The sequence below is a fragment of the Bombina bombina genome, chromosome 4, assembly GCF_027579735.1.
Source record: "Bombina bombina isolate aBomBom1 chromosome 4, aBomBom1.pri, whole genome shotgun sequence".
Classification (NCBI taxonomy): domain Eukaryota; kingdom Metazoa; phylum Chordata; class Amphibia; order Anura; family Bombinatoridae; genus Bombina; species Bombina bombina.
In genome coordinates this window covers 848,139,932-848,166,891 of record NC_069502.1, presented here as the reverse complement: position 1 = coordinate 848,166,891, position 26,960 = coordinate 848,139,932, and the positions used below count along the sequence as shown (strand labels likewise).

Genomic DNA, 26,960 nt, shown 5'->3' with positions numbered 1-26,960 from the left:
ATAGGACATAAATATCCTATACCTACATTTTCTCCATTTATCCTATCAGATACTCATATACCTGTACTCTAAAATTACCCTAGTACACTATTGAATAGAAACACCATAGATGTTATTATATGATCCTCACCTAGATCCAAAGTGTGAAATCTATACTAATGTCCTATAACCTTAAAGCCCATATGGTGTAGAATATATTTGACCATATGTGTAAAAGTATATATGTGTCCATCTTGTCTCTTAAGAAATGCACGTATATGCACCATCAGTATAAAAGTACATTCATGTTCCTATGTATACTTGTTCCCTGTATGTATCTTTTAAATACAAAAATAGGCTTGATGTAGTGTGGGGCGTGGGAACTGCTATGATGTTTCTAAAAACACAAGTTTTGATGTCCTAGTTATTAAATGGTGCCATCTATATTATCGTTCAACCCATACTTTAATGTATCTGTCAGCCGTAAAGGACCAGCCCAGGATTCAACCCAACTGCTAGCGTGAAAAGTAAAAACACACGCTAGCACACTGAGAAATATCCAGGACGTGACCCACTCAGGATTAAGAAAATCAAATGTACTTTTAAGAAGATAAATAAAACCAATTTCCTTTTAGCAAGTGAATAATAAAAGTCCTTTTGAGCAAGATAGCAAACAAACAGATAATCCTTTTAGCAGATCAGGATAAAGCAAATGTCCCTTTAAGAAGGTTAGCAAATAAACAGAGATTTCTTTTAGCAGGTCTGGATAAAGTAAATGTCCCTTTAAGCAGGTTAGAAAACAAACAGAGATCCTTTTAGTAGGTATGAGAAAAGCAAATGTCCCTTTAAGCAGGTTTACAAACAAACAGGATTCTTTTTAGCAGGACAGGAAAAAGCAAATGTCCCTTTAAGCAGGTTAGCAAATAAACAGTGATTCCTTTAGCAGGTCTGGATAAAGCAAATGTCCCTTTAAGCAGGTTAGCAAATAAACAGTGATTCCTTTAGCAGGTCTGGATAAAGCAAATGTCCCTTTAAGCAGGTTAGCAAATAAACAGATTCCTTTTAGCAGGTTTGAATAAAGCAAATGTCACTTAAAGCAGGTTTAGCAAACAATGAAGTATTCTTTGCAGCAGTCTTGTTAAAGCAACTATCCCCATAAGCAGGTTTAGCAAACATACAGAGACATTCTGGCAAGGAAGGAGACATCAGGACAGACTAACACAGGTCCGGTCAGAATGTAGGAAGAGAAAACAAACGGGCGCTGATTCAAATCTCCCGCCGAGATTTGAAGGCAGGGGGACTCTGACGTCAGGAGGAGAGCCGGATACAGCGTCACGTTGCTAGGCAACGCAACGACACAGAGGAGATCCGTGAGCCGCGGCGACACGGCAGTGAGCGGCTCCATTCATGACAGCACCCCCCCCTCAAGGACCCCTCCGGGGGACAGGACCAGGCCTAGCAGGATAAGCTTTGTGAAAGGCCTTTATCAAAGCAGGGGCGTGTACATGCTGGGCTGGTTCCCAAGTTCGCTCCGTGACAGGATAACCCTTCCAATGGATGAGATAGTATAGTTTCCTGCCACGAAGTTTGGAATCCAAAATGTGAGCAACCTCAAACTCAGGCTGTCCCTGTACCAAGAGAGGAGATGGTTTGGGCAGAGATTTAGAAAATCTATTAGATCTCACCGGTTTCAGGAGAGAAACATGGAAAACAGGGTGAGCTTTGAGAGTCTTGGGAAGAGCAACACGGTATGCAGTAGAACAAACTTGACCCAGTATTCGGAAAGGACCCACATATCGTGGCCCCAATTTGATAGAAGGTTGTTTGATATGAAGGTGACGAGTAGAAATCCAAACCTTGTCTCCAGGACGAAAATTAGGAGCCTTCTTCTGTCTGCGATCAGCAAAAAAAACTTGTATCGATTAGAGGCTTTGGAAAGAAGAACACGTATCTTACGCCAATGTCGAGTTAATCTCCGAGCAGTTTGATCGGAAGCAGGATTTTCAGAAGAAGAAGTATACAGAGGAAATGTTCTGGGTTGAAATCCGTAAGCTGCAAAAAAGGGGGAAGAGCGAAGAGATGAATTGTAACAAGCATTATGGGCCAATTCCGCCAAAGGAAGATAACGAGTCCAATTAGAATGATGATGGTCCACATAATGTCTCAGGTAAGTCTCCAGACACTGGTTTACTCTCTCGGTTTGGCCGTTAGACTGTGGATGATGAGAAGTTGATAAAGAGACTGTAGTGCCAAAATGTTTGCAAAGCCATCTCCAGAACCGAGAAACAAATTGAACACCTCTATCGGAGACGATGTCAATAGGAAAACCATGTAATTTCACTATATGCAAAAGGAAAAGCTCAGAAAGTCCCTTGGCAGATGGAAGACCAGGCAAAGGAATGAAATGAGCAGACTTAGTAAACCTGTCGACCACCACTAAAATAGTGTTGTTTCCAGCAGAAAGAGGTAGGTCTGTAATAAAATCCATAGATAAATGGGTCCAAGGCTGGTGAGGAATGGGTAAAGGTTGAAGTAAACCAGAAGGGAGTTGACGAGGAGTTTTATTTGTAGCACATTGTGTGCAAACAGAGACACAATCTTTAACATCTTGAGTGAGAGTAGGCCACCAGACATACTGTTTGAGATTCCGAGTCGTGTTACTGACGCCAGGATGTCCAGAGAGAGGACTATCATGAGCCCAATGTAGAATCTTTGGACGGAGACGTTCAGGAACAAATAATAAACCGTCAGGAGGTTTGAGGGATGAAGGAAAGTCCTTTTGAGCAGACTGTAAGTCCTGTAAACAAGAGATTGATAATTGAGCTATGACTTCCTGTGGTTGAAGTATGGTACCAGATTCTGGAGTAGAGGTAGATTGAAACTGTCTGGATAAGGCATCTGCCTTTATATTCTTAGAACCAGGTATATAGGAAAGATTGTAGTTAAAACGTGAAAAGAATAAAGACCAACAAGCTTGTCTGGAATTCAATCGTTTGGCAGTTTGAAGATAAAGAAGATTTTTATGATCCGTGAGTATGGAAAATGGAAAGGTAGTAGCCTCCAACCAATGCCTCCATTCGTCCAAAGCTATCTTGATGGCTAATAACTCTTTATTGCCAACGTCATAATTTAATTCAGAAGAAGTAAATTTCTTGGAAAAGAAACCTACAGGATGAATCTTACCCGTGTCAGGTATTCGTTGAGAAAGAACAGCCTCAGCAGCAACAGAAGAAGCATCCACTTCTAGGATAAATTGAAAATCCGGATTTGGATGACGGAGTATGGGTGCAGAAGAAAAGGCCTTTTTGAGAGATTCAAAGGCATTAATAGCCTCTGGGGACCATTCTTTACAATCTTGTCCCTTTCTAGTGAGTGACGTAAGGGGAGTAGAAATAGTAGCAAATCCTTTGATAAATTTCCTGTAATAATTTGCGAAGCCAAGAAACCGTTGTAGGGCCTTAAGAGAATCAGGTCTAGGCCAGTCCAAAATGGAAGAAAGTTTGTTCGGATCCATTACAAATCCAGATTCAGATATTACATAACCCAAGAAGGATATGGATTTTTGATGAAATGAACATTTCTCCAACTTGGCGAATAGATGATTGTCTCGTAATCGTTGCAAAACCTTCCTGACGTGGTGTACATGATCTTGATAATCGTGGGAAAAAATTAAAATATCGTCAAGGTAGATAATGACGAAGGAGTTCAAAAAATCCCGAAAAATCTCATTTACAAAGTGTTGAAAAACAGCAGGGGCATTACACAGCCCAAAGGGCATGACCAGATATTCATAATGCCCAAATCGAGTGTTGAAGGCTGTCTTCTATTCGTCACCTTTGCGCATGCGAATAAGGTTATAAGCACCACGAAGGTCCAGTTTGGAAAAATTGTAGCTCCTTGAAGATAAGTAAACAGTTCAGGAATAAGAGGCAGAGGGTAACTATTCTTGACTGTGATTTGATTCAAACCCCGGTAATCAATACAAGGTTGTAGACCTCCATCCTTTTTTCCCACAGAAAAGAATCCTGCCCCTAGAGGAGAAGAGGAAGGTTGAATAAAACCTCTAGCCAAACTATCTTGGATATATTCCTCTAAGGCAGCATTCTCAGGCCTTGAGAGTGGATACGTCTTGCCACGAGGGTAGGTTGCCCCAGGAAGTAGATCAATGGAGCAATCAAAAGGACGATGTGGGGGAAGCCGTTCAGCTTCTTTCTTGGAAAAAACATCAACATAATCTTGATAAGGTGCGGGTAACGACCCAGAGGTATTAATTGTGAGCGCAATAGTGAGAGGCACTTTAGTGGGTATTTGAAGACACCTATTTTGACATGTATAACCCCAGGAAATTAGTTCGCCTTGAGTCCAAGAGAATACAGGGTTATGTAACTGGAGCCAGGGAAGACCCAAAATTATGGGAAATTGAGGAGTCGAGATTACGTCAAAACATATTGTCTCTGAATGAAGAATTCCTACAGAAAAGAGAATGGGTCTGGTAGCAAACTGGATAAGTCCGGGACCCAAAGGATCTCCACTAACAGTGGAGACAGGAATCGAATACTCCTTTTTGCATAATGGAATTGAGTGAGTAGTTACAAATGTGGAATCGATGAAGACTCCTCCAGCACCAGAGTCCACAAGGGCTTGAGTATGAATCTTGTCTCCTCCAACTTGAAGAGTAACCGGAGCAAAAAGTTTATTATTGAGGGAGTGAGATCCTATTTGGCTTAACTTAGCTCCCTGGACAGAAGTTAAGCCCTGGCTTTTAACGGTCTGGTAGGACAATCTTTTAATAAATGTCCTTTAAGGCCACAGTATAAACACAATCCAAGAGAGCGTCTCCTCAGACGTTCAGTTTCAGTTAATTTAATGGTGCCTATTTCCATTGGTTCAGCCTGATCGGAAGGTGAAGAGGCGGGAGTTAAAGGGTTAGAGAGGCGAGGTACCAGACGAAAAGGTTGATTAGAAGCTTTCTGACTTCTCTCTCTTTCTTGTTGGTGTTCGCGGTATCTGGAATCGAGGCAAATACAAAGATTTATCAGAGCTTCTAGAGATTCTGGAAGTTCACGATAGACCAACTCATCTTTGAGACGTTCAGAGAGCCCTTTGCGAAAAGCTGCTCTAAGAGCTCCTTGATTCCAAGTAGTCTCAGAAGCTAGAGTGCGAAATTCAATGGCATATTGAGATACTGGCTGACCACCTTGTCGTAAGTCTAGAAGAGAAGCTTCAGCAGCGGCAGACCTCCCAGGTTTATCGAAGACATTTGAAAAGACAGAGAGGAATGTATCCACATCCTGGAGTATAGGATCATTCTTTTCAAGCAAAGGTGATACCCAGGCTAAGGCTCTACCTTTCATTAAGGAAATAAGGAAAGTGATCCTAGAGGAGGGTGTTGCAAAGAGAACAGGACTATTCCGAAAATGAAGGCGACACTGATTCAGAAAACCCCTACAATCCTCAGGATTCCCATCATATTTGTCCGGAAGAGGTATCCTGGGACTGAGCTGACCTTGTGACTGATTTGTAGGATTCGTAGGAGGAGAGGGATCCAAAGGAATAGGATTAGGAGGTATAGGAGCAGCCATGTTCTGAAGTAAAGCAGTTATCTGATCCAACTTTGCGTCCAAGGATTGCAAGTGAGTAGCATGAGATCCCAATAACTGTCCCTGGTGGGTCACGGCCATGGATAATTCAGTGGGGTCCATTTTATGGCCCGTTTGTAATGTCAGCCGTAAAGGACCAGCCCAGGATTCAACCCAACTGCTAGCGTGAAAAGTAAAAACACACGCTAGCACACTGAGAAATATCCAGGACGTGACCCACTCAGGATTAAGAAAAGCAAATGTACTTTTAAGAAGATAAATAAAACCAATTTCCTTTTAGCAAGTGAATAATAAAAGTCCTTTTGAGCAGGATAGCAAACAAACAGATAATCCTTTAAGCAGATCAGGATAAAGCAAATGTCCCTTTAAGAAGGTTAGCAAATAAACAGAGATTCCTTTTAGCAGGTCTGGATAAAGTAAATGTCCCTTTAAGCAGGTTAGCAAATAAACAGCGATTCCTTTTAGCAGGTCTGGATAAAGCAAATGTCCCTTTAAGCAGGTTAGAAAACAAACAGAGATCCTTTTAGTAGGTATGAGAAAAAGCAAATGTCCCTTTAAGCAGGTTTACAAACAAACAGGATTCTTTTTAGCAGGACAGGAAAAAGCAAATGTCCCTTTAAGCAGGTTAGCAAATAAACAGATTCCTTTTAGCAGGTTTGAATAAAGCAAATGTCACTTAAAGCAGGTTTAGCAAACAATGAAGTATTCTTTGCAGCAGTCTTGTTAAAGCAACTATCCCCATAAGCAGGTTTAGCAAACATACCGAGAGACATTCTGGCAAGGAGATCCAGGCAAGGAAGGAGACATCAGGACAGACTAACACAGGTCCGGTCAGAATGTAGGAAGAGAAAACAAACGGGCGCTGATTCAAATCTCCCGGCGAGATTTGAAGGCAGGGGGACTCTGACGTCAGGAGGAGAGCCGGATACCGCGTCACGTTGCTAGGCAACGCAACGACACAGAGGAGATCCGTGAGCCGCGGCGACACGGCAGTGAGCGGCTCCATTCATGACAATATCTTTCAAATACTAGAATGTAACTTTCATGATGTAAGGGGCAAGGGAACTGTTTTATAGTGCCCTAACTGTTAAATATGGCCATATCTATATTTTTCCATATTAGAATGAGTACATGGAGGCTGGTATGATCTTTCTATATACCGGAGTTCTACTGTCCTAGTTGTTAAATGCTGCCATGTCTATATTTCCGTTTAACCCATACGGGTTTAGAGTCCTTATCTTCCAGATCCAGAATGTCTCCCTTTGTCTTAGATTGAGGAGTCTATTTCTACCCCATTTAGCATTGACTTGTTCTATTTTTAAATTTAAAATGTATATGATTTTATCTTTTTTATAGTTTTAATTTTGTTTTTGTATCTATATCTGTTTATTTGTTGTACAGTATATAGTTGTATTTTGGGAGAGTCCAGATTGCAGGGGGCGTGTGATACTGCGCCTTGCTTGTAAAACCGGCTGATAGATTTATGTATGTATCGAGCGTTACAAGGATGACAGTTAATGGGTTAATGTTCTAACACTGTTGCGTATGGAGCCTAGAGGTGTGTCAGATGCTCATTGATTTTGAGCGGAACAACAGACCGGGAGGTTGGGCTGAACAGCTAACACCGATTGGATATTTTAGACCAATCCGATACTCTTGCAGGCTACAGCAACAAGGTTACTAACACGCAAGCGCAGTAAAACCCCTAGGACGCCCAAAAAAAGTGTATTTAAGCCGTGGGTATTTTAATTTTGTAATTACACCTGATGAAACGGTCAATATAGATCGTGAAACGTTGTGTTTTTATTAAAATAAAAGTATTTTTTATTCTATTAGACTTATCCACAAGCTTTATTTGTATTTTTATATCAGTATAACCCTTTATTATTACACGCAAGTGTATAGAGGTATACTTGATCACTGCAGTCTTACACAACTTCTGTGAAAACTGTACGGTGGAGGCCGATTTGAACATCGAGAGGCTTGGAGAACACAGGAGAAGTTGTCTGGGCGACTTTAAGAGCCTAGGAAGCCTTTGTTGCACTTCTCAAGTGCCTTGAATCCTGTGAGTACATTTATTTGTGCGCTGGTCTTGATTTATCATATTGATTGTGCACTATGGTGGCGCCTTCTTTTTTATATGGTATAGTACTCTAATTTGTATACCAACAAATTTGGAAGAAGAGGCTTACCACGACCCTCTGGATTTGCTGAAGATTGATGCGATACCATTCAAGAGGTGTTGGGAGAAACCCTATACAGACTTTGGACAAGTGATATCAAGTATCACAAAGCGTATGAACTTTTCACTGATGTTTATACATCACTTTATGTCACTATTTATTATTAACATCAGTATGTTTGATATTATCACTATTTGGTGCTAGGGAGTGCAGTGTATTTACGCATAATATTACCCTAAGCAATCCAATATTTATATGGTTATGAGTGTATTTTGAAATGTAATGTGTATAATATTTACTCTAAACAAATTTTTTTACCACCCAGACTGTGCCCCTGAATAAGTGAACCCTAGGATAAAATATATAATGATGCTTAAATCTGGGCAATAAAGTGTCACATAGATTAGTAAATGACAAAATCCAAAATATGTATTACTACATCTGCTGTAAGGCTGCTCCTTATACCTAGTACCCTCTGTACAGATGTGATTGTGCTTTTGTTTCCCAACTTCTTATCATTATACAGACATTGCTCTGTGACAAAAGGTTTACTTGTAATATTTAGTTAAACTGATTAATATAACATTTTTCTGCTCTATTAATCTCAGTGTCTTTCATACACCTTAATAATAATAAAAAAAAATATTATCAGCATAATCATTACTATATTTGTTTTTAAAACATTTCACAATAATGTCACTAAACTAACACACATGCAAATCATTAATTGTAACACACAGACTGTACCTCATCCTCTTACACCAGAACCCTTCACAAAGCCCCCTTTTCACCCTCTAACCCCCCCCTCTCCCTCACACAGCTACCTCCTCAACCTCTAACCTCGCACGCTCAGCCACCCTCTCCCTCACACACAGTCCCTCCTCATCTTCTAACCCTCCCACTTTTTTACACACAACCCCTTCCTCACTCTCTAAACCACTCTCACGCATAGCTCCCTTCTCAGCATCTAATCCCCTCTCCCTCACACACAGATATCTTCTTAACTTCTAACACCCCCCTCTTCTTCACATGGCCCCTCTTTATCCATTAAACCCCATCCCTCACACACAGCTCCCCCTCACCATTAAACCCTCACACACAACTGCATCTTTACCCCCTCTACCACACACACAGCACCTTCCTAGTCCTCACCCTCTAATCCCCTCATCACCTTCTTATGACCCTGTCCCTTACACACAGAGTACCTACCTCACCCTCTAACCCTCTTTCCCTCACAGACAACCCCCTCCTCACCCTTCACAGAAAGCTTGTCCTCGCCATCTAACCCTCCTCTCCTTCACAAAGCCCCCTTTTCACCCTCTAAACCCCCTCTCCCTCACACACAGCCACCTCCTCAACCATTAACCCCCCCTACCTCACATACAACCCCCTTCTCACCCTCTAACCCACTTAAGTTCACACACAGCCCCCTCCTCACCCCCTTAGCCTCACACACAGCCCCCTACTCATCCATTAACCCCCCTCCCTTACACAGCCCCCTCCTTACCCTCTAACCCACTAACCCTCCTCACCCCCCCCCCCCTCTTACACACAGCCCCCTCCACTTCCATAAACCACCTCCCTCACACACAGGCTTCCTCACACAACTGAATCTTCATCCCCCTTCTAGCCCTCACCCTCTAACCCCCCCCCTCTCCTCAACCTCTAATCGCCCTATTCCTTTTACACACAGTCTCCACCTCACCCTCTAACTCACCTCACACAAAGCCCCTCTGCGCCCTCCTAGTCCTCACCCTCTAACAACCCCCTCTAACTCACAAACAGCCACCTCCTCATCCTATAACCCCTTTTCCTCACAAAAAAGCACGCTCCTCACCCTCACAGCCCCCTCTACCTCACACACAGCCCCCTCCTCACTATCTAACCCTCCTCTATTTTACAAAGCCCCCCTCCTCACCCACACAGCCCTCTCTCCCTCACACACACCCCCCTCACCATCATCAAACTCTCCTCGTCTCTTTTACAAAGCACCACCCTAACCCTCTAAGCCCCCTCTCCCTCACACACAGCCCCCTCCTCACACAACAAGCGGATTCCGTAAGCTGTTACACGCAGTCCTCTCCTCACCCTCAGACAATAAGCTGCTGCCGTTACCTGTTACGCCGCTTCCTGTGTCTATCTCACATAAGGTATCACTATACACAGTTGTAGGGTGTTGTTTCGGATTCCCGATTTTGATAGCTCACCAGTTTCGACACAACACCTGTAACGGCTAGATTCCAAAACGCTAAAGGACCTAAATATTTCACATGGTACAGGCAAGGGGAGGGAGTGAGTGGAGATATTACTTCGGCTTTGTTACTGCTTGCCTGGATGCCTGTTGTGTTTATAGTGCGGTAAGTACATAATATGATATGTGTAATTTACAGAGTGTAACTGTGTCATGTGTGTAATTCACTGTGTTCAGCTCTGTAGTGGTTTATGTCTGTGTATAAGGTGCTGTGTGTTTGTACTGATGGCACCTCTCTACAGTGTGATATGACTGTGTATAAGGCGCTGGGGAGAGGTAATGTGAGTGTGATAGATGGTACCTCTCTACAGTGTGATATGACTGTGTATAAGATGCTGGGGAGAGGTAATGTGAGTGAGAGATAGATGGTACCTCTCTACAGTGTGATATGACTGTGTATAAGATGCTGGGGAGAGGTAATGTGAGTGTGATAGATGGTACCTCTCTACAGTGTTATATGCCTGTTTATAAGGTGCTGGGGAGAGGTGATGTGAGTGTGAGATAGATGGTACCTCTATACAGTGTTATATGTCTGTGTATAAGGTACTGTGTGTTTGTACTGATGGTACCTCTATACAGTGTTATATGCCTGTTTATAAGGTGCTGTGTGTGTGAAAGATATAAGATTGTACCTCTGTATAGTGTTATTTGTCTGTGTATAAGGTGCTTGGGAGAGGTGATGTGAGTATGATATAGATGGTACCTCTCTACAGTGTTATATGACTGTGTATAAGGTGCTGGGGAGAGGTGATGTGAGTGTGAGATAGATGGTACCTCTCTACAGTGTTATATGTATGTGTATAAGGTGCTGTGTGTTTGTACTGATGGTACCTCTCTACAGTGTTATATGACTGTGTATAAGGTGCTGGGGATAGGTGATGTGAGTGTGAGATAGATGGCACCTCTCTACAGTGTTATATGTGTATAAGGTGCTGGGGAGAGGTGATGTGAGTGTGAGATAGATGGTACCTCTCTACAGTGTTATATGACTGTGTATAAGGTGCTGGGGAGAGGTGATGTGAGTGTGAGATAGATGGTACCTCTCTACAGTATTATATGCCTGTTTATAATGTGCTGTGTGTGAGATATAAGATTGTACCTCTGTATAGTGTTATTTGTCTGTGTATAAGGTGCTGGGGAGAGGTGATGTGAGTATGATATAGATGGTACCTCTCTACAGTGTTATATGACTGTGTATAAGGTGCTGGGGAGAGGTGATGTGAGTCTGAGATATATGGTACCTCTCCACAGTGTTATATGTCTGTGTATAAGGTGCGGTGTGTTTGTACTGATGGTACCTCTCTACAGTGTTATATGACTGTGTATAAGGTGCTGGGGAGAGGTGATGTGAGTGTGAGATAGATGGTACCTCTCTACAGTGTTATATGTCTGTGTATAAGGTGCTGGGGAGAGTTAATGTAAGTGTGAAATAGATGGTACCTCTCTACAGTGTTATATGTCTGTGTATAAGGTGCTGCGTGTTTGTACTGATGTACCTCTCTACAGTGTTATATGTCTGTGTATAAGGTGCTGTGTGTTTGTACTGATGGTACCTATATACAGTGTTATATGCCAGTTTATAAGGTGCTGTGTGTGTGAGAGATATAAGATTGTACCTCTGTATAGTGTTATTTGTCTGTGTATAAGGTGCTGGGGAGAGGTGATGTGAGTATGATATAGATGGTACCTCTCTACAGTGTTATATGACTGTGTATAAGGTGCTGGGGAGAGGTGATGTGAGTGTGAGATAGATGGTACCTCTCTACAGTGTTATATGACTGTGTATAAGGTGCTGGGGAGAGGTGATGTGAGTGTGAGATAGATGGTACCTCTCTACAGTGTTATATGTCTGTATATAAGGTGCTGGGGAGAGGTGATGTGAGTGTGAGATAGATGGTACCTCTCTACAGTGTTATATGTCTGTGTATAAGGTGCTGGGGAGAGTTCATGTGAGTGTGAAATAGATGGTACCTCTCTACAGTGTTATATGTCTGTGTATAAGGTGCTGTGTGTTTGTACTTATGTACATCTCTACAGTGTTATATGCCTGTTTATAAGGTGCTGTGTGTGTGAGAGATATAAGATTGTACCTCTGTATAGTGTTATTTGTCTGTGTATAAGGTGCTGGGGAGAGGTGATGTGAGTATGATATAGATGGTACCTCTCTACAGTGTTATATGACTGTGTATAAGGTGCTGGGGAGAGGTGATGTGAGTGTGAGATAGATGGTACCTCTCTACAGTGTTATATGTATGTGTATAAGGTGCTGGGGAGAGGTGATGTGTGAGACAGATGGTACCTCTAGTGTTATATGTCTGTGTATAAGGTGCTGTGTGTTTGTACTGATGTACCTCTCTACAGTGTTATATGTCTGTGTATAAGGTACTGTGTGTTTGTACTGATGGTACCTCTCTACAGTGTTATATGTTATATGTCTGTGTATAAGGTGCTGGGGAGAGGTGATGTGAGTGTGATATAGATGGTACCTCTCTACAGTGTTATATGTCTATGTATAAGGTACTGTGTGTTTGTACTGATGGTACCTCTCTACAGTGTTATATGTGTATAAGGTGCTGTGTGTTTGTACTGATGGCACCTCTCTACAGTGTTATATGTCTGTGTATAAGGTGCTGGGGACAGGTGATGTGAGTGTAAGATATATGGTACCTCTCTACAGTGTTATATGTCTGTGTATAAGGTGCTGGGGAGAGGTGCTATGAGTGTGAGATAGATGGCACCTCTCTACAGTGTTATATGTCTGTGTTTAAGGTGCTGGGGAGAGGTAATGTGTGAGACAGATGGTACCTCTAGTGTTATATGTCTGTGTATAAGGTACTGTGTGTTTGTACTGATGGTACCTCTCTACAGTGTTATATGTTATATGTCTGTGTATAAGGTGCTGGGGAGAGGTGATGTGAGTGTGATATAGATGGTACCTCTCTACAGTGTTATATGTCTATGTATAAGGTACTGTGTGTTTGTACTGATGGTACCTCTCTACAGTGTTATATTGTCTGTGTTTAAGGTGCTGGGGAGAGGTGATGTGAATGTGAGATAGATGGTACCTCTTTATAGTGTTATATGTCTGTGTATAAGGTGTGGGGAGAGTTGGTGTAAGATAGATGGAACCTCTCTATAGTGTTATATGCCTGTTTATAAGGTGATGTGTGTGTGTGTGAGAGAGATTATACCTCTGTATAGTGTTATATGTCTGTGTATAAGGTGCTCGGAAGAGGTAATGTGAGTATGAGAGAGATGGTACCTCTCTATAGTGTTATATATCTGTGTATAAGGTTCTGGGAAGGGATGGTGTGTGTGATAGATGTTACCATTCTCAGACATCCCAACTCTCCCTGAAGTTCAGGGAGTCTCCCTGATTGTAATAGGGGCTCCCTGATGCCAGCAAATGGAGTGCAATCTCCCTGAAACTCCAAGTACCATTATCCAATGTGGCCCAAATCCGGAAAAGTGTTTCTTTTAAGGAATGCCTTTAGTTGCTGGGACATTATAGAACCCTCAAAGCATCAGTAACCAAAAAGCCCCCACTGATTTTAATAAAATAAAACACAAATATTACCTTATTTACTGTACGTAATTAAACATCGTATTCTAAAATATTTATGCATTCAACAAGTGTACGATCACTGGAAAATAGGTTTGTTGTATGTGGTTGTGCAATAAAGCTACTTTTTTTAATGTGACTTTAGTGGGAAGCTACTTTAATGATAAGTCTCTATCTTATTTAGGGTTTCAAGGTGTCCAATATATAAATGGGGGGGGGGGTTTGGCGGTGCAGTAGCGGTAGAAGCTACCTCCCTGAAATGAGTTTTTGCAGGTTGGGATGTCTGGTACTGTGTGTAAGGGACAGGGTCATAAGAAGGTGATGAGGGGATTAGAGGGTGAGGACTAAGAAGGTGCTGTGTGTGTGGTAGAGGGGGTAGAGATGCAGTTGTGTGTGAGGGTTTAATGGTGAGGGGGAGCTGTGTGTGAGGGATGGGGTTTAATGGATAAAGAGGGGCCATGTGAAGAAGAGGAGGGTGTTAGAAGTTAAGAAGATATCTGTGTGTGAGGGAGAGGGGATTAGATGCTGAGAAGGGAGCTATGCGTGAGATTGGTTTAGAGAGTGAGGAAGGGGTTGTGTGTAAAAAAGTGGGAGGGTTAGAAGATGAGGAGGGACTGTGTGTGAGGGAGAGGGTGGCTGAGCGTGCGAGGTTAGAGGTTGAGGAGGTAGCTGTGTGAGGGAGAGGGGGGGTTAGAGGGTGAAAAGGGGGCTTTGTGAAGGGTTCTGGTGTAAGAGGATGAGGTACAGTCTGTGTGTTACAATTAATGATTTGCTTGTGTGTTAGTTTAGTGACATTATTGTCAAATGTTTTAAAAACAAATATAGTAATGATTATGCTGATAATATTTTTTTTTATTATTATTAAGGTGTATGAAAGACACTGAGATTAATAGAGCAGAAAAATGTTATATGAATCAGTTTAACTAAATATTACAAGTAAACCTTTTTGTCACAGAGCAATGTCTGTATAATGATATGAAGTTGGGAAACAAAAGCACAATCGCATCTGTACAGAGGGTACTAGGTATAAGGAGCAGCCTTACAGCAGATGTAGTAATACATCTTTTGGATTTTGTCATTTACTAATCTATGTGGCACTTTATTGCCCAGATTTAAGCATCATTATATATTTTATCCTAGGGTTCACTTATTCAGGGGCACAGTCTGGCTGGTAAAAAAATATGTTTAGAGTATTGGATGCGCCAATGTATAATCTTAAATATTATACACATTAAATTTCAAAATGCACTCATAACCATATAAATATTGGATTGCTCAGGGTAATATTATGCGTAAATACACTGCACTCCCTAGCACCAAATAGTGATAATATCAAATATACTGATGTTAATAATAAATAGTGACATAAAGTGATGTATAAACATCAGTGAAAAGTTCATACGCTTTGTGATACTTGATATCACTTGTCCAAAGTCTGTATAGGGTTTCTCCCAACACCTCTTGAATGGTATCGCATCAATCTTCAGCAAATCCACAGGGTCATGGCAAGCTGCTTCTTCCGAATTTGTTGGTATACAAATTAGAGTACTATACCATATAAAAAAGAAGAAGAAAAAGAAGGCGCCACCATAGTGCACAATCAATATGATAAATCAAGACCCGCGCACAAATAAATGTACTCACAGGATTCAAGGCACTTGAGAAGTGCAACAAAGGCTTCCTAGGCTCTTAAAGTCGCCCAGACAACTTCTCCCGTGTTCTCCAAGCCTCTCGATGTTCAAATCGGCCTCCACTGTACAGTGTTCACAGAAGTTGTGTAGGACTGCAGTGATCAAGTATACCTCTATACACTTGCGTGTAATAATAAAGGGTTATACTGATATAGAAATACAAATAAAGCTCATGGATAAGTCTAATAGAATAAAAAAGACTTTTATTTTAATAAAAACACAACGTTTCACGATCTATATTGACCATTTCATCAGGTCTAATTACAAAATTAAAATACCCACGGCTTAAATACACTTTTTTGGGGCGTCCTAGGGGTTTTACTGCGCTTGCGTGTTAGTAACCTTGTTGCTGTAGCCTGCAAGAGTATCGGATTGGTCTAAAATATCCAATCAATGTTAGCTGTTCAGCCCAACCTCCCGGTCTGTTGTTCCGCTCAAAATCAATGAGCATCTGACACACCTCTAGGCTCCATACGCAACGGTGTTAGAACATTAACCCATTAACTGTCATCCTTGTAACGCTTGATACATACATAAATCTATCAGCCGGTTTTACAAGCAAAGCGCAGTATCACACGCCCCCTGCAATCTGGACTCTCCCAAAATACAACTATATACTGTACAACAAATAAACAGATATAGATACAAAAACAAAATTAAAACTATAAAAAAGATAAAATCATATACATTTTAAATTTAAAAATAGAACAAGTCAATGCTAAATGGGGTAGAAATAGACTCCTCTATCTAAGACAAAGGGAGACATTCTCGATCTGGAAGATAAGGACTCTAAACCCGTATGGGTTAAACGAAAATATAGACATGGCAGCATTTAACAACTAGGACAGTAGAACTCCGGTATACAGAAAGATCATACCAGCCCCCATGTACTCATTCTAATATGGAAAAATATAGATATGGCCATATTTAACAGTTAGGGCACTAAAACAGTTCCCTTGCCCCTTACATAATGAAAGTTACATTCTAGTATTTGAAAGATACATTAAAGTATGGGTTGAACATCAAAACTTGTGTTTTTAGAAACATCATAGCAGTTCCCATGCCCCACACTACATCAAGCCTATTTTTGTATTTAAAAGATACATACAGGGAACAAGTATACATAGGAACATGAATGTACTTTTATACTGATGGTGCATATACGTGCATTTCTTAAGGGACAAGATGGACACATATATACTTTTTTTTTTTTAAATATTTTTTATTGAGATTCATTTTAAGGCATACAATGTTAAAATGTCAAAGCCAAATGAACAGAGAGACAATGTCAAAACATTCAATCAATAATCAAACATGAACAAAAAAGAAAGGAAAAGAGAAAAAAATACAGTTACATGACATTTGTATGGTCTAAATATATGAGTTGTGCCTATTCAGATATACCCTCAGAATGAGCCATGAGGCCTCTCTTGGACCTCTCAATGTTATAAGGAATATGTAAAGCTAAAGAGGGTTATTAGAAACTTTAAGAGACCACTCTTGGGTCTCAATCTATGAATCTTATTTTGTCTTTTTTTAAGCATGTTAAGTTGCGCATATGTAAATAACTTCAAATATATTATAACCAACATTGAGTCTAAATATTATATCAAGGAAGTAGTATAACAAGGTAAAATCTTTTGAATCACATATGTGATACACGAAGGGGAACAATATCTAGGAGGCCACGTCCAATTAGAACGAATAATACCTTAGAGGCCATTTAGGGCCTGATGTTCAACTAGTATAGGGGAAATCAAATCCTTATGAAAATATCTGCAAGGGGTGTTAGATGTCATCACATTGATATGGTTAGTTAAACAAGGTTTAAAGCAAGGTGAAGAACTCAATAGTATGTAAATACCACATTAACCTGCAAGATAACGTAATAACAGTCAGTTATACAAAAAACTACTATAGATTAACGACAAGGGTGATCTCTATTTGCGCTATCAGAGAAAAGTCGCGCTTCATGGTACATTAGCTCTCTAAAGTTCCTATATACACTCCTCTGATTGTGTCTAGTAGGAGAGGTGATTATAGACACAGCCCTTCATGGTCTGGAAAGAGAGTAACACAAACCTGTGAACCTACCATCTATAGCCACATGGGTATAAAAGTTCAATAGTACTATACATTGGGCTGCGCCGTTTCGGCTGCCAACAGCACAGCCTCAAAACTCTATCCCAATTGGCTATCTAAGTAGTGGAGGGAAAAGAGATAGGGACCTAACCCCAATATCGGATCTTCTAAATATGTATATATAGATACTTAGGCGGGTTGACTTCAAAATTAAGGTGAACACAAGCCATAGTGAGGAGTATTATAAGCTCCTGCTAAATTTAAGAGTAGGTGGCCATGTCTAGTAAGTACTAAGTAACTAAAATAAAAACGTCACCCTGTAAATTAAATTTGCTATATACAGTGAAATCCTATAGAAGGAATATGCCATCTATTGTAGAATACAGAAGTAGTTCGCAATTCAAAAATGTGAACATACTAGATATCTTACAAAGCTGTCAGTGGACACAGAACAAAATGATTGGTTTATATTAGTGAGCCACGACTGAAACTACCATATATATTGCCATGACAGAATTATCTACAACTTTTTGACAGGTATAATCCAAACGTATATAATACACCTCAGTTATATTGTTTGAGCCAGAAAGAATAATCTCTAAATAAGGGTTAATATTAAGAACATTATTACCTATAGCTTTAAACTTGTAGCAATAAGTGACAATAACTTTTATTCCCACAGAGGCTGATAGTGCCAGAGGACATATTTCTCGATGTCATGCATCAGTCCAATTTGACATCTAAAGAGGCCCCGAAGAGTAAAATTCAGAGATCGTCAATTAATACAGCCTTGGATATACTGGGCACTATAGAGCTGTAAGATGTTACTATTGGAAATAAACAACCACTCTATCATATGAACCGTTAAAAAAAGGAAAAAAAGAAAAAAAGGAAGTCCATTTAATCAGGGGGTTGTGACACATAGTTACCGGATTCTGATAGGTAATGGGTAACTGAGAGTAGCCCCAAAATTGGAGAAATTAGCCCACTCCAACTCTACTGAGGGACGTATCTGACCGCTGCAACAAAATTCTATGGGGTAAAACAAGTGTCTTGCAAAGTTCTAGGAGCTCACGGTAATAAGAATGTCTGGTCACCATCTTGAGGGCTCCGTGGGGTGAAGAAGTCTGTGACTTCAAAATTAACAATCTGGCTGTCACTGGGTCCCCACCGCTGCGGTCAAAGAACAGCTTACCGCCTTTCCGGTCTCTGTCGTCTGTCGCAAACCGGTGCATGTCAGGGATCTCCGGTATCGCTACTCCTGTAGGAGCCTCACTCTGATTCTCAGGTCCTTCCACTTGTGCCGATCGGGTTGCAGAAGGGAACTCTGTTGCTACCTTTGGGCTGGCTGGATCCTCCATCTTTGATTCAGGCAGAATCTGCCTATAGCTATGTGCCCTTATTAGGTCACCCAATACAGCCTCCTTGTCCACACAGTTCCTTTGGTCGCACTCCCATGCAGGTACTGGCTTTATGCGTACCCGCCAGTGAATTCCTTTTTTATAGATTATACAGCTTAGGAGCCTTTGCGTCAGCCAAGTCTGACCAGGAAGGGTTGGCGTTGCAGTAATTTTCCCTTGGCGGAGCTGCCGTGATTGTCGGCTAGATTTAGAGTTTTGTCAGTAACGACCCGCGTAGCTAACGCCGGCTTTTTTCTGGCCGCACGTCTAAAATAACTCTGGTATTGAGAGTCCACAGAATGTCTGCGTTAGGCTCCAAAAAAGGAGCGTAGAGCATTTTTAACGCAACTGCAACTCTCGATACCAGAGTTGCTTACGGACGCGGCCAGCCTCAAAAACGTACTTGTGCACGATTCCCCCATAGGAAACAATGGGGCTGTTTGAGCTGAAAAAAAACCTAACACCTGCAAAAAAGCCGCGTTCAGCTCCTAACGCAGCCCCATTGTTTTCTATGGGGAAACACTTCCTACGTCTGCACCTAACACCCTAACATGTACCCCGAGTCTAAACACCCCTAACCTTACACTTATTAACCCCTATTCTGCCGCCCCCGCTATCGCTGACCCCTGCATATTATTTTTAACCCCTAATCTGCCGCTCCGTAAACCGCCGCTACTTACATTATCCTTATGTACCCCTAATCTGCTGCCCCTAACACCGCCGACCCCTATATTATATTTATTAACCCCTAATCTGCCCCCCACAACGTCGCCGACACCTGCCTACACTTATTAACCCCTAATCTGCCGACCGGACCTGAGCGCTACTATAATAAATGTATTAACCCCTAACCCGCCTCACTAACCCTATCATAAATAGTATTAACCCCTAATCTGCCCTCCCTAACATCGCCGACACCTAACTTCAATTATTAACCCCTAATCTGCCGACCGGAGCTCACCGCTATTCTAATAAATGTATTAACCCCTAAAGCTAAGTCTAACTCTAACACTAACACCCCCCTAAGTTAAATATAATTTAAATCTAACAAAATTAATTAACTCTTATTAAATAAATTATTCCTATTTAAAGCTAAATACCTGTAAAATAAATCCTAATATAGCTACAATATAAATTATAATTACATTGTAGCTATTTTAGGATTAATATTTATTTTACAGGCAACTTTGTAATTATTTTAACCATGTACAATAGCTATTAAACAGTTAAGAACTATTTAATAGTTACCTAGTTAAAATAATTACAAAATTACCTGTAAAATAAATCCTAACCTAAGTTACAATTAAACCTAACACTATACTATCATTAAATTAATTAAATAAAATACCTACAATTACCTACAATTAAACCTAACACTACACTATCAATAAATTAATTAAATACAATAGGAACAAATAACTACAATGAAATAAACTAACTAAAGTACAAAAAATAAAAAAAGAACTAAGTTACAAAAAATAAAAAAATATTTACAAACATAAGAAAAATATTACAACAATTTTAAACTAATTACACCTACTCTAAGCCCCCTAATAAAATAACAAAGCCCCCCAAAATAAAAAATGCCCTACCCTATTCTAAATTACTAAAGTTCAAAGCTCTTTTACCTTACCAGCCCTGAACAGGGCCTTGTCGCGGGGCATGCCCCAAGAAGTTCAGCTCTTTTGCCTGTAAAAAAAAACATACAATACCCCCCCCAACATTACAACCCACCGCCCACATACCACTAATCTAACCCAAACCCCCCTTAAATAAACCTAACGCTAAGCCCCTGAAGATCTTCCTACCTTATCTTCACCATACCAGGTTCACCGATCCGTCCTGAAGAGCTCCTCCGATGTCCTGATCCAAGCCCAAGCGGGGGGCTGAAGAGGTCCATGATCCGGCTGAAGTCTTCATCCAAACGGTAGCTGAAGAGGTCCATGATCCGGATGAAGTCTTCATCCAAGCGGGAGCTGAAGAGGTCCATGATCCGGATGAAGTCTTCTATCAACGGCATCTTCAATCTTCTTTCTTCGGGAGACATCATCTTCCATCCGACGCGGAACATCCTCTTCTCCCGACGCCTACTAGCCGAATGACGGTTCCTTTAAGGGACGTCATCCAAGATGGCGTCCCTCGAATTCCGATTGGCTGATAGGATTCTATCAGCCAATCGGAATTAAGGTAGGAATATTCTGATTGGCTGATGGAGATTAGGGGTTAATAATTGAAGTTAGGTGTCGGCGATGTTAGGGAGGGCAGATTAGGGGTTAATACTATTTATTATAGGGTTAGTGAGGCGGATTAGGGGTTAATAACTTTATAATAATAGCTGTGCGGTCCGCTCGGCAGATTAGGGGTTAATAAGTGTAGGCAGGCGGAGGCGACGTTGAGGGCGGCAGATTAGGGGTTAATAAATATAATATAGGGGTCGACGGTGTTAGGGGCAGCAGATTAGGGGTACATAGCTGTAATGTAGGTGGCGGCGCTTTGCGGTCGGCAGATTAGGGGTTAATTATTGTAGGTAGCTGGCGGCGACGTTGTGGGGGGCAGGTTAGGGGTTAATAAATATAATACAGGGGTCGGCGGTGTTAGGGGCAACAGATTAGGGGTACATAAGTATAACGTAGGTGGCGGTCGGCAGATTAGGGGTTAAAAAAATTTAATCGAGTGGCGGCGATGTGGGGGGACCTCGGTTTAGGGGTACATAGGTAGTTTATGGGTGTTAGTGTACTTTAGAGTACAGTAGTTAAGAGCTTTAGAAACCGGCGTTAGCCCAAAAAGCTCTTAACTCCTGACTTTTCTGCGGCTGGAGTTTGGTCGTTAGATTTCTAACGCTCACTTCAGCCACGACTCTAAATACCGGAGTTAGAAATATCCCATTGAAAAGATAGGATACGCAATTGACGTAAGGGGATCTGCGGTATGGAAAAGTCGCGGCTGAAAAGTGAGCGTTAAACCCTTTTTTGAGTGACTCCAAATACCGGCGGTAACCTAAAACCAGCGTTAGGAGCCTCTAACGCTGGTTTTCACGGCTACCACCAAACTCTAAATCTAGGCCTGTGGGTCTAAAAAGAAGCTTACATAAATCTTCCTCTAAAGTCCGAAAGTGATCACATATAGACTGCGTCAACTTGATTTCCCACTGATCTAGGGTCTCCATTTGCAAAATGTTTTTTTATGTAGCTCCCCTCAAGCTCAGTCACAGTTAAAGAGTAATATTTTGTAGCATTTAGACTCTTAATATATGTCGCATAAATTGTTCAGAGAGAAAAGACAGTCTGTAGAAGACTGCTGTACCCCGGTCACGGGGGGGGAGTCAGGATCTTGTGGAGAGGCCGCCGCCTCAGATCTCAACGGGCCAGATCTGAATCCCATAGACCATTAGCTCTGCTGCGTTAGGGTAGTAGAATGTAGTGCTCTGTAATCTAGTGGAAGATGGGCTATATACCTTTGTACGATGCAGAATTACTGTCTAAATCGGCGGATTAAGCAGTTCACTTTGGGAGCCTCAGATGTTGCGACCGTTCATGGCCGCTGCCTAGCCACGCCCCGACATATATATACTTTTACACATATGCTCACATATATTCTACACCATATGGGCTTTAAGGTTATAGGACATTAGTATAGATTTCACACTTTGGATCTAGGTGAGGATCATATAATAACATCTATGGTGTTTCTATTCAATAGTGTACTAGGGTAATTTTAGAGTACAGGTATATGAGTATCTGATAGGATAAATGGAGAAAATGTAGGTATAGGATATTTATGTCCTATACTACACGTATACTAATATAAGCTTATCTCATCAACAATACTTTTAACATACAGATATGTATCAAGATGAGGAAGCTATAATATTACATCATGGATTGTATACGATTGATTGAATAGATTAGTTATAGGGGACTATCTGAACAAGATAAGTTATAGGGGAAAATCGGGATCGAACATATCCGCTTTAGGAGTACATCATAATGTGGGTACATTGGAGATGTGATCTTTATTTTTAAATTTAAAATGTATATGATTTTATCTTTTTTTATAATTTTAAGTTTTTTTTGTATCTATATCTGTTTATTTGTTGTACAGTATATAGTTGTATTTTGGGAGAGTCCAGATTGCAGGGGGGCGTGTGATACTGCGCTTTGCTTGTAAAACTGGCTGATTTATGTATGTATCGAGCGTTACAAGGATGACGGTTAATGTTCTAACACTGTTGCGTATGGAGCCTAGAGGTGTGTCACACAACTTCTGTGAAAACTGTACGGTGGAGGCCGATTTGAACATCGAGAGGCTTAGAGAACACGGGAGAAGTTGTCTGGGCGACTTTAAGAGCCCAGGAAGCCTTTGTTGCACTTCTCAAGTGCCTTGAATCCTGTGAGTACATTTATTTGTGCGCTGGTCTTGATTTATCATATTGATTGTGCACTATGGTGGCGCCTTTTTTTTTTCTTCTTCTTTTTTATATGATACAGTCTGGGTGGTGCATGGGCAGGACAGACTGATTCGGGGGCACAGTCTGGTGGGCCAGAAATAGATGAGGAACTGAGAAACACCAGGACAGAGCTACCAGTTTGGGATAATCCTATAAATTACAGGATAATTGTTCCAAAATATTTAAAAAGATAGTTAATCACTTTATTACCAATTCCCTAGTTTTGCTTAACCAACACTGTTATATTAATATACCTCTGTCATTACCTTGTATCTAAGTCTTTGCAGACTGTTCCCTTATCTCAGTGTTATTTACAGACTTGTATTTTAGACAATTAGTATTGGCTCATGAATAACTCCACGGGAGTGAGCACAATGTTATCTATATGGTACTCATGAACTTACCCTTTCTGGTGTGAAAAACTATAAAAAAAAAATGCACTGATACACGAGCGGCTCTTGCCCGCTGAATTCTTTTTTCCCTTCTTTAGGCCACTCTGATCTTAGAACATCCAAACAAATACTTCCCCACACCTGCCTCAACCTTATTAGAATAAACAAACCTAAAAATTCTCCTCATGGTAAGGCGTGGGCCACATCTATTATATGTAAAAATATAAAACTGAGGTTCCATTATCTTATGTACAAACATAGATTCCGTGACTGTCATCCCTGTTTTGCATGAATAACCCTAGCAGTCTCATTCGTCTCTTGTCCATTTTCCCTTGATTTATGATTATGCTTATACTATAAGGATGTCTCTTTCAGAATTATACTATCACTGTTATTGGATGAATATGTTGTGAAACTTTATTATAACCTCAATAAAAAAACGTAAATGAAAAAAAAATGCACTGAGATAAGAGGCAGTCTGTAGTGGCTTAGAAACAGGCATACATTTATATTTTTAAAGGTTTTATAGTATATTAATATAACAATGCTGATTATGCAAAGCTGGTGACTGGGTAGTAAAGGGGTTATCTATCTTTTTTAAAAATAAAATAATTGGTGTAGACTGGCCCTTTAACAAATCCTGTGATCCAGGCAGCTGCTAAGTATTTTTCATCTGCTTTATGACGTGTCGGCTTCTGCTGCATATTCCTGTATACAGTCAACCTCTTGCTTTTCATGACTTCTGAGAAAATGGGGGGAAAGTAGAGCGCAAAAAGTCAGGGATACCAAACTCCTAACAGAAGAATAGATCCTTCGTTCTATTCAGAAAAGGATGAGCAAAAGGGAGAGGGTTAGGGCGCTAAGAAAGCTAAAGGTATAGTAAAGTGATGTGGTAGTGTTTGTATATAATGATGTGTAAAAAATGATATTTATATAAGCATTCACTGATAATTAGATAGAATTTATTAAAATACAGTATAATTCAAGAAACATCAGTGTATAAGAAAATAAAGTGAGTAAGTCCAAAATTAAAAATAATTTAAACGTAGGGACGTCTCCCTGATAAAAGAACATAATCTTAAAAATTCAGGAGTATTCAAAACATAAGAACTAAAAACGCTTCTAAAATAATATGAGCATATAGTGTTATACTAAGATGCAATAACAAACAGGAAATAGATTTCAAATATGTATACAAAAGCATTAGCTAGTCAGGCTAAAACAGACAGTTGGCGATGTCGTAGATCAAATGATGGTGGCAGGGGATCTCCACAATACCGTCTTGTGTCAGTTAAAAGTTTGTAAGTTCGTAATGAATAGCAAAGCAATTTTGTTACAAAGTAGGTAAAGTATCACTCTGGAGCTAACATGTGGCTAATGAGACAGTTCTGTGATAGTTACTTATGATCCTGAATAGGATAATGCAGAGTGTAAGAAAAAAGTAATCGTTACCTTTGACTTTGGAGCCCTGACAGAGTTGTTGCTGTATGTCGGCTCTGGGTTTGTGAATTAGCCGCGAGTTCCCAACTTGGGTGTGAACTTGGGTGTCTGACGTCACGGGTGACACTCGGGGGGGGCTCGTCTCGCCCACAACAAACCAATATTTTTACGATGAAAGAAATCCTTACATCTATTTGAGGAAGATGTTAACCTCTTAGTGCGTGTAGATCCGTGTTAGCGCCTGCACTTAGTGCTATGCACGTAGGCAGTGGATAATAGGCAGAATCTAAGGAAAAAAAGGAAAAAAATATTTTGGATAACCTGGGTTATAGAATTCCTGTAGAGTGTAGCCAAAGTGTTAGGGATGATAGATAGTCAGAACATTCAACGCATTTCGCTCTATCAGAGCGATTTATCAAGATCTTGATAAAGCTGTCTGATAGAGCAAAACGCGTTGAATGTTGTGACTATCATCCCTAACACTTTGGCTACACTCTAAAGGAATTCTTTAACCCGGGTTATCCAGAATTTTTTTTCCCTTTGATTCTGCCTATTATCCAGTGCAGGTGCTAGCACAGATCTACACGCACTAAGAGGTTAACATCTTCCTCGAGTGGACGTAAGGATTTCTTTCATTGTAAAATATTGGTTTGTTGTGGGCGAGATGAGCCCGCCGAGTGTCACCCGTGACGTCAGACGCCCAAGTCACGTGGGGTGAACTTGCGGCTAATTCACAAACCCAGAGCCGACATACAGCAACAACTCTGTCAGGGCTCCAAAGTCAAAGGTAACGATTATTTTTTTCATACACTCTGCATTATCCTATTCAGGACCATAAGTAACTGTATCACAGAACTGTCTCATTAGCCACATGTTTGCTCCAGAGTGATACTTTACCTACTTTGTAACAAAATTGCTTTGCTATTCATTACGAACTTATGAACTTTTAACTGACACAAGACGGTATTGTGGAGATCCCCTGCCACCATCATTTGATCTACGACATCGCCAACTGTCTGTTTTAGCCTGACTAGCTAATGCTTTTGTATACATATTTGAAATCTATTTCCTGTTTGTTATTGCATCTTAGTATAACACTATATGCTCATATTATTTTAGAAGCGTTTTTAGCTCTTATGTTTTGAATACTCCTGAATTTTTAATATTGTGTTCTTTTATCAGGGAGACGTCCCTACGTTTAAATTATTTTTAATTTTGGACTTACTCACTTTATTTTCTTATATACTGATGTTTCTTGAATTATACTGTATTTTAATAAATTGTATCTAATTATCAGTGTATGCTCATATAAATATCATTTTTTATACATCATATTATACAAACACTACCACATCACTTTCCATTACTTCTGTCTGATCCTATTAAAATATTATTAAATAAATGTATCTCCCATTAAATTTGTATAAATATTGTCACATTTTCTCACTGTGTATATTTATTACTCTACATGCAGCTGGTCACATGTGTAGTATTAGAATATGCATAAATAAAATAAACTTGTTTAATATCACAAACAAATCTGCTCTTTACCATAATATAAATACAGGAAGAGCTCTGATTATTTCCCATCTCTCATGTTGCCGTTTTCCATTCTTCTTGCAGGTGTCAAATTGATAGCATCTGACTCCGTCACTGATTATAAACAATATGAACAAATACAGGAAGCAGATGGCAGAGCAGTTCCTGAGTCAGGCACTGGGCATCATCTGCCTGCTAACCGGAGAGGTGAGAGCTACTGGGTAATGCAAAACACATGGAGACTGGCAATGGGCAATCCCCTTTCTGGGTCCCGGTGCAGAGTGGACAAGCTGGCGACCTCCAGCCCACAAAATACGATTCCAATTCCAATATTCCACAGCACCAAGTAATTTTATAAATCTTCTTTTATTGTTTTACAGCATATAAAAACATA

At 40.5% G+C, this 26,960-nt stretch overlaps 2 protein-coding genes across 2 annotated transcripts in view; one reads left to right on the top strand and one right to left on the bottom strand.

Moving 5' to 3' along the window:
• LOC128657275 (oocyte zinc finger protein XlCOF7.1-like) overlaps positions 1–9,999 on the bottom strand; it is a 79,074-nt gene extending 69,075 nt beyond the window's left edge. Inside the window, exon 1 of the mRNA XM_053711556.1 lies at positions 9,878–9,999. The gene's annotated coding sequence lies outside the window, so the exon portion shown is untranslated. The remainder of the gene's footprint in view (positions 1–9,877) is intronic.
• The window catches only part of LOC128657274 (gastrula zinc finger protein XlCGF26.1-like), a 422,529-nt gene that overhangs the window by 364,958 nt on the left and 30,611 nt on the right, over positions 1–26,960 (top strand). Inside the window, exons 1-2 of the mRNA XM_053711554.1 lie at positions 9,418–10,119; positions 26,651–26,773. Of these exons, the coding sequence (XP_053567529.1) occupies positions 26,696–26,773 (78 nt within the window). The 5' untranslated portion in view covers positions 9,418–10,119; positions 26,651–26,695. Of the gene's footprint in view, positions 10,120–26,650; positions 26,774–26,960 lie in introns of the transcript that reaches the window.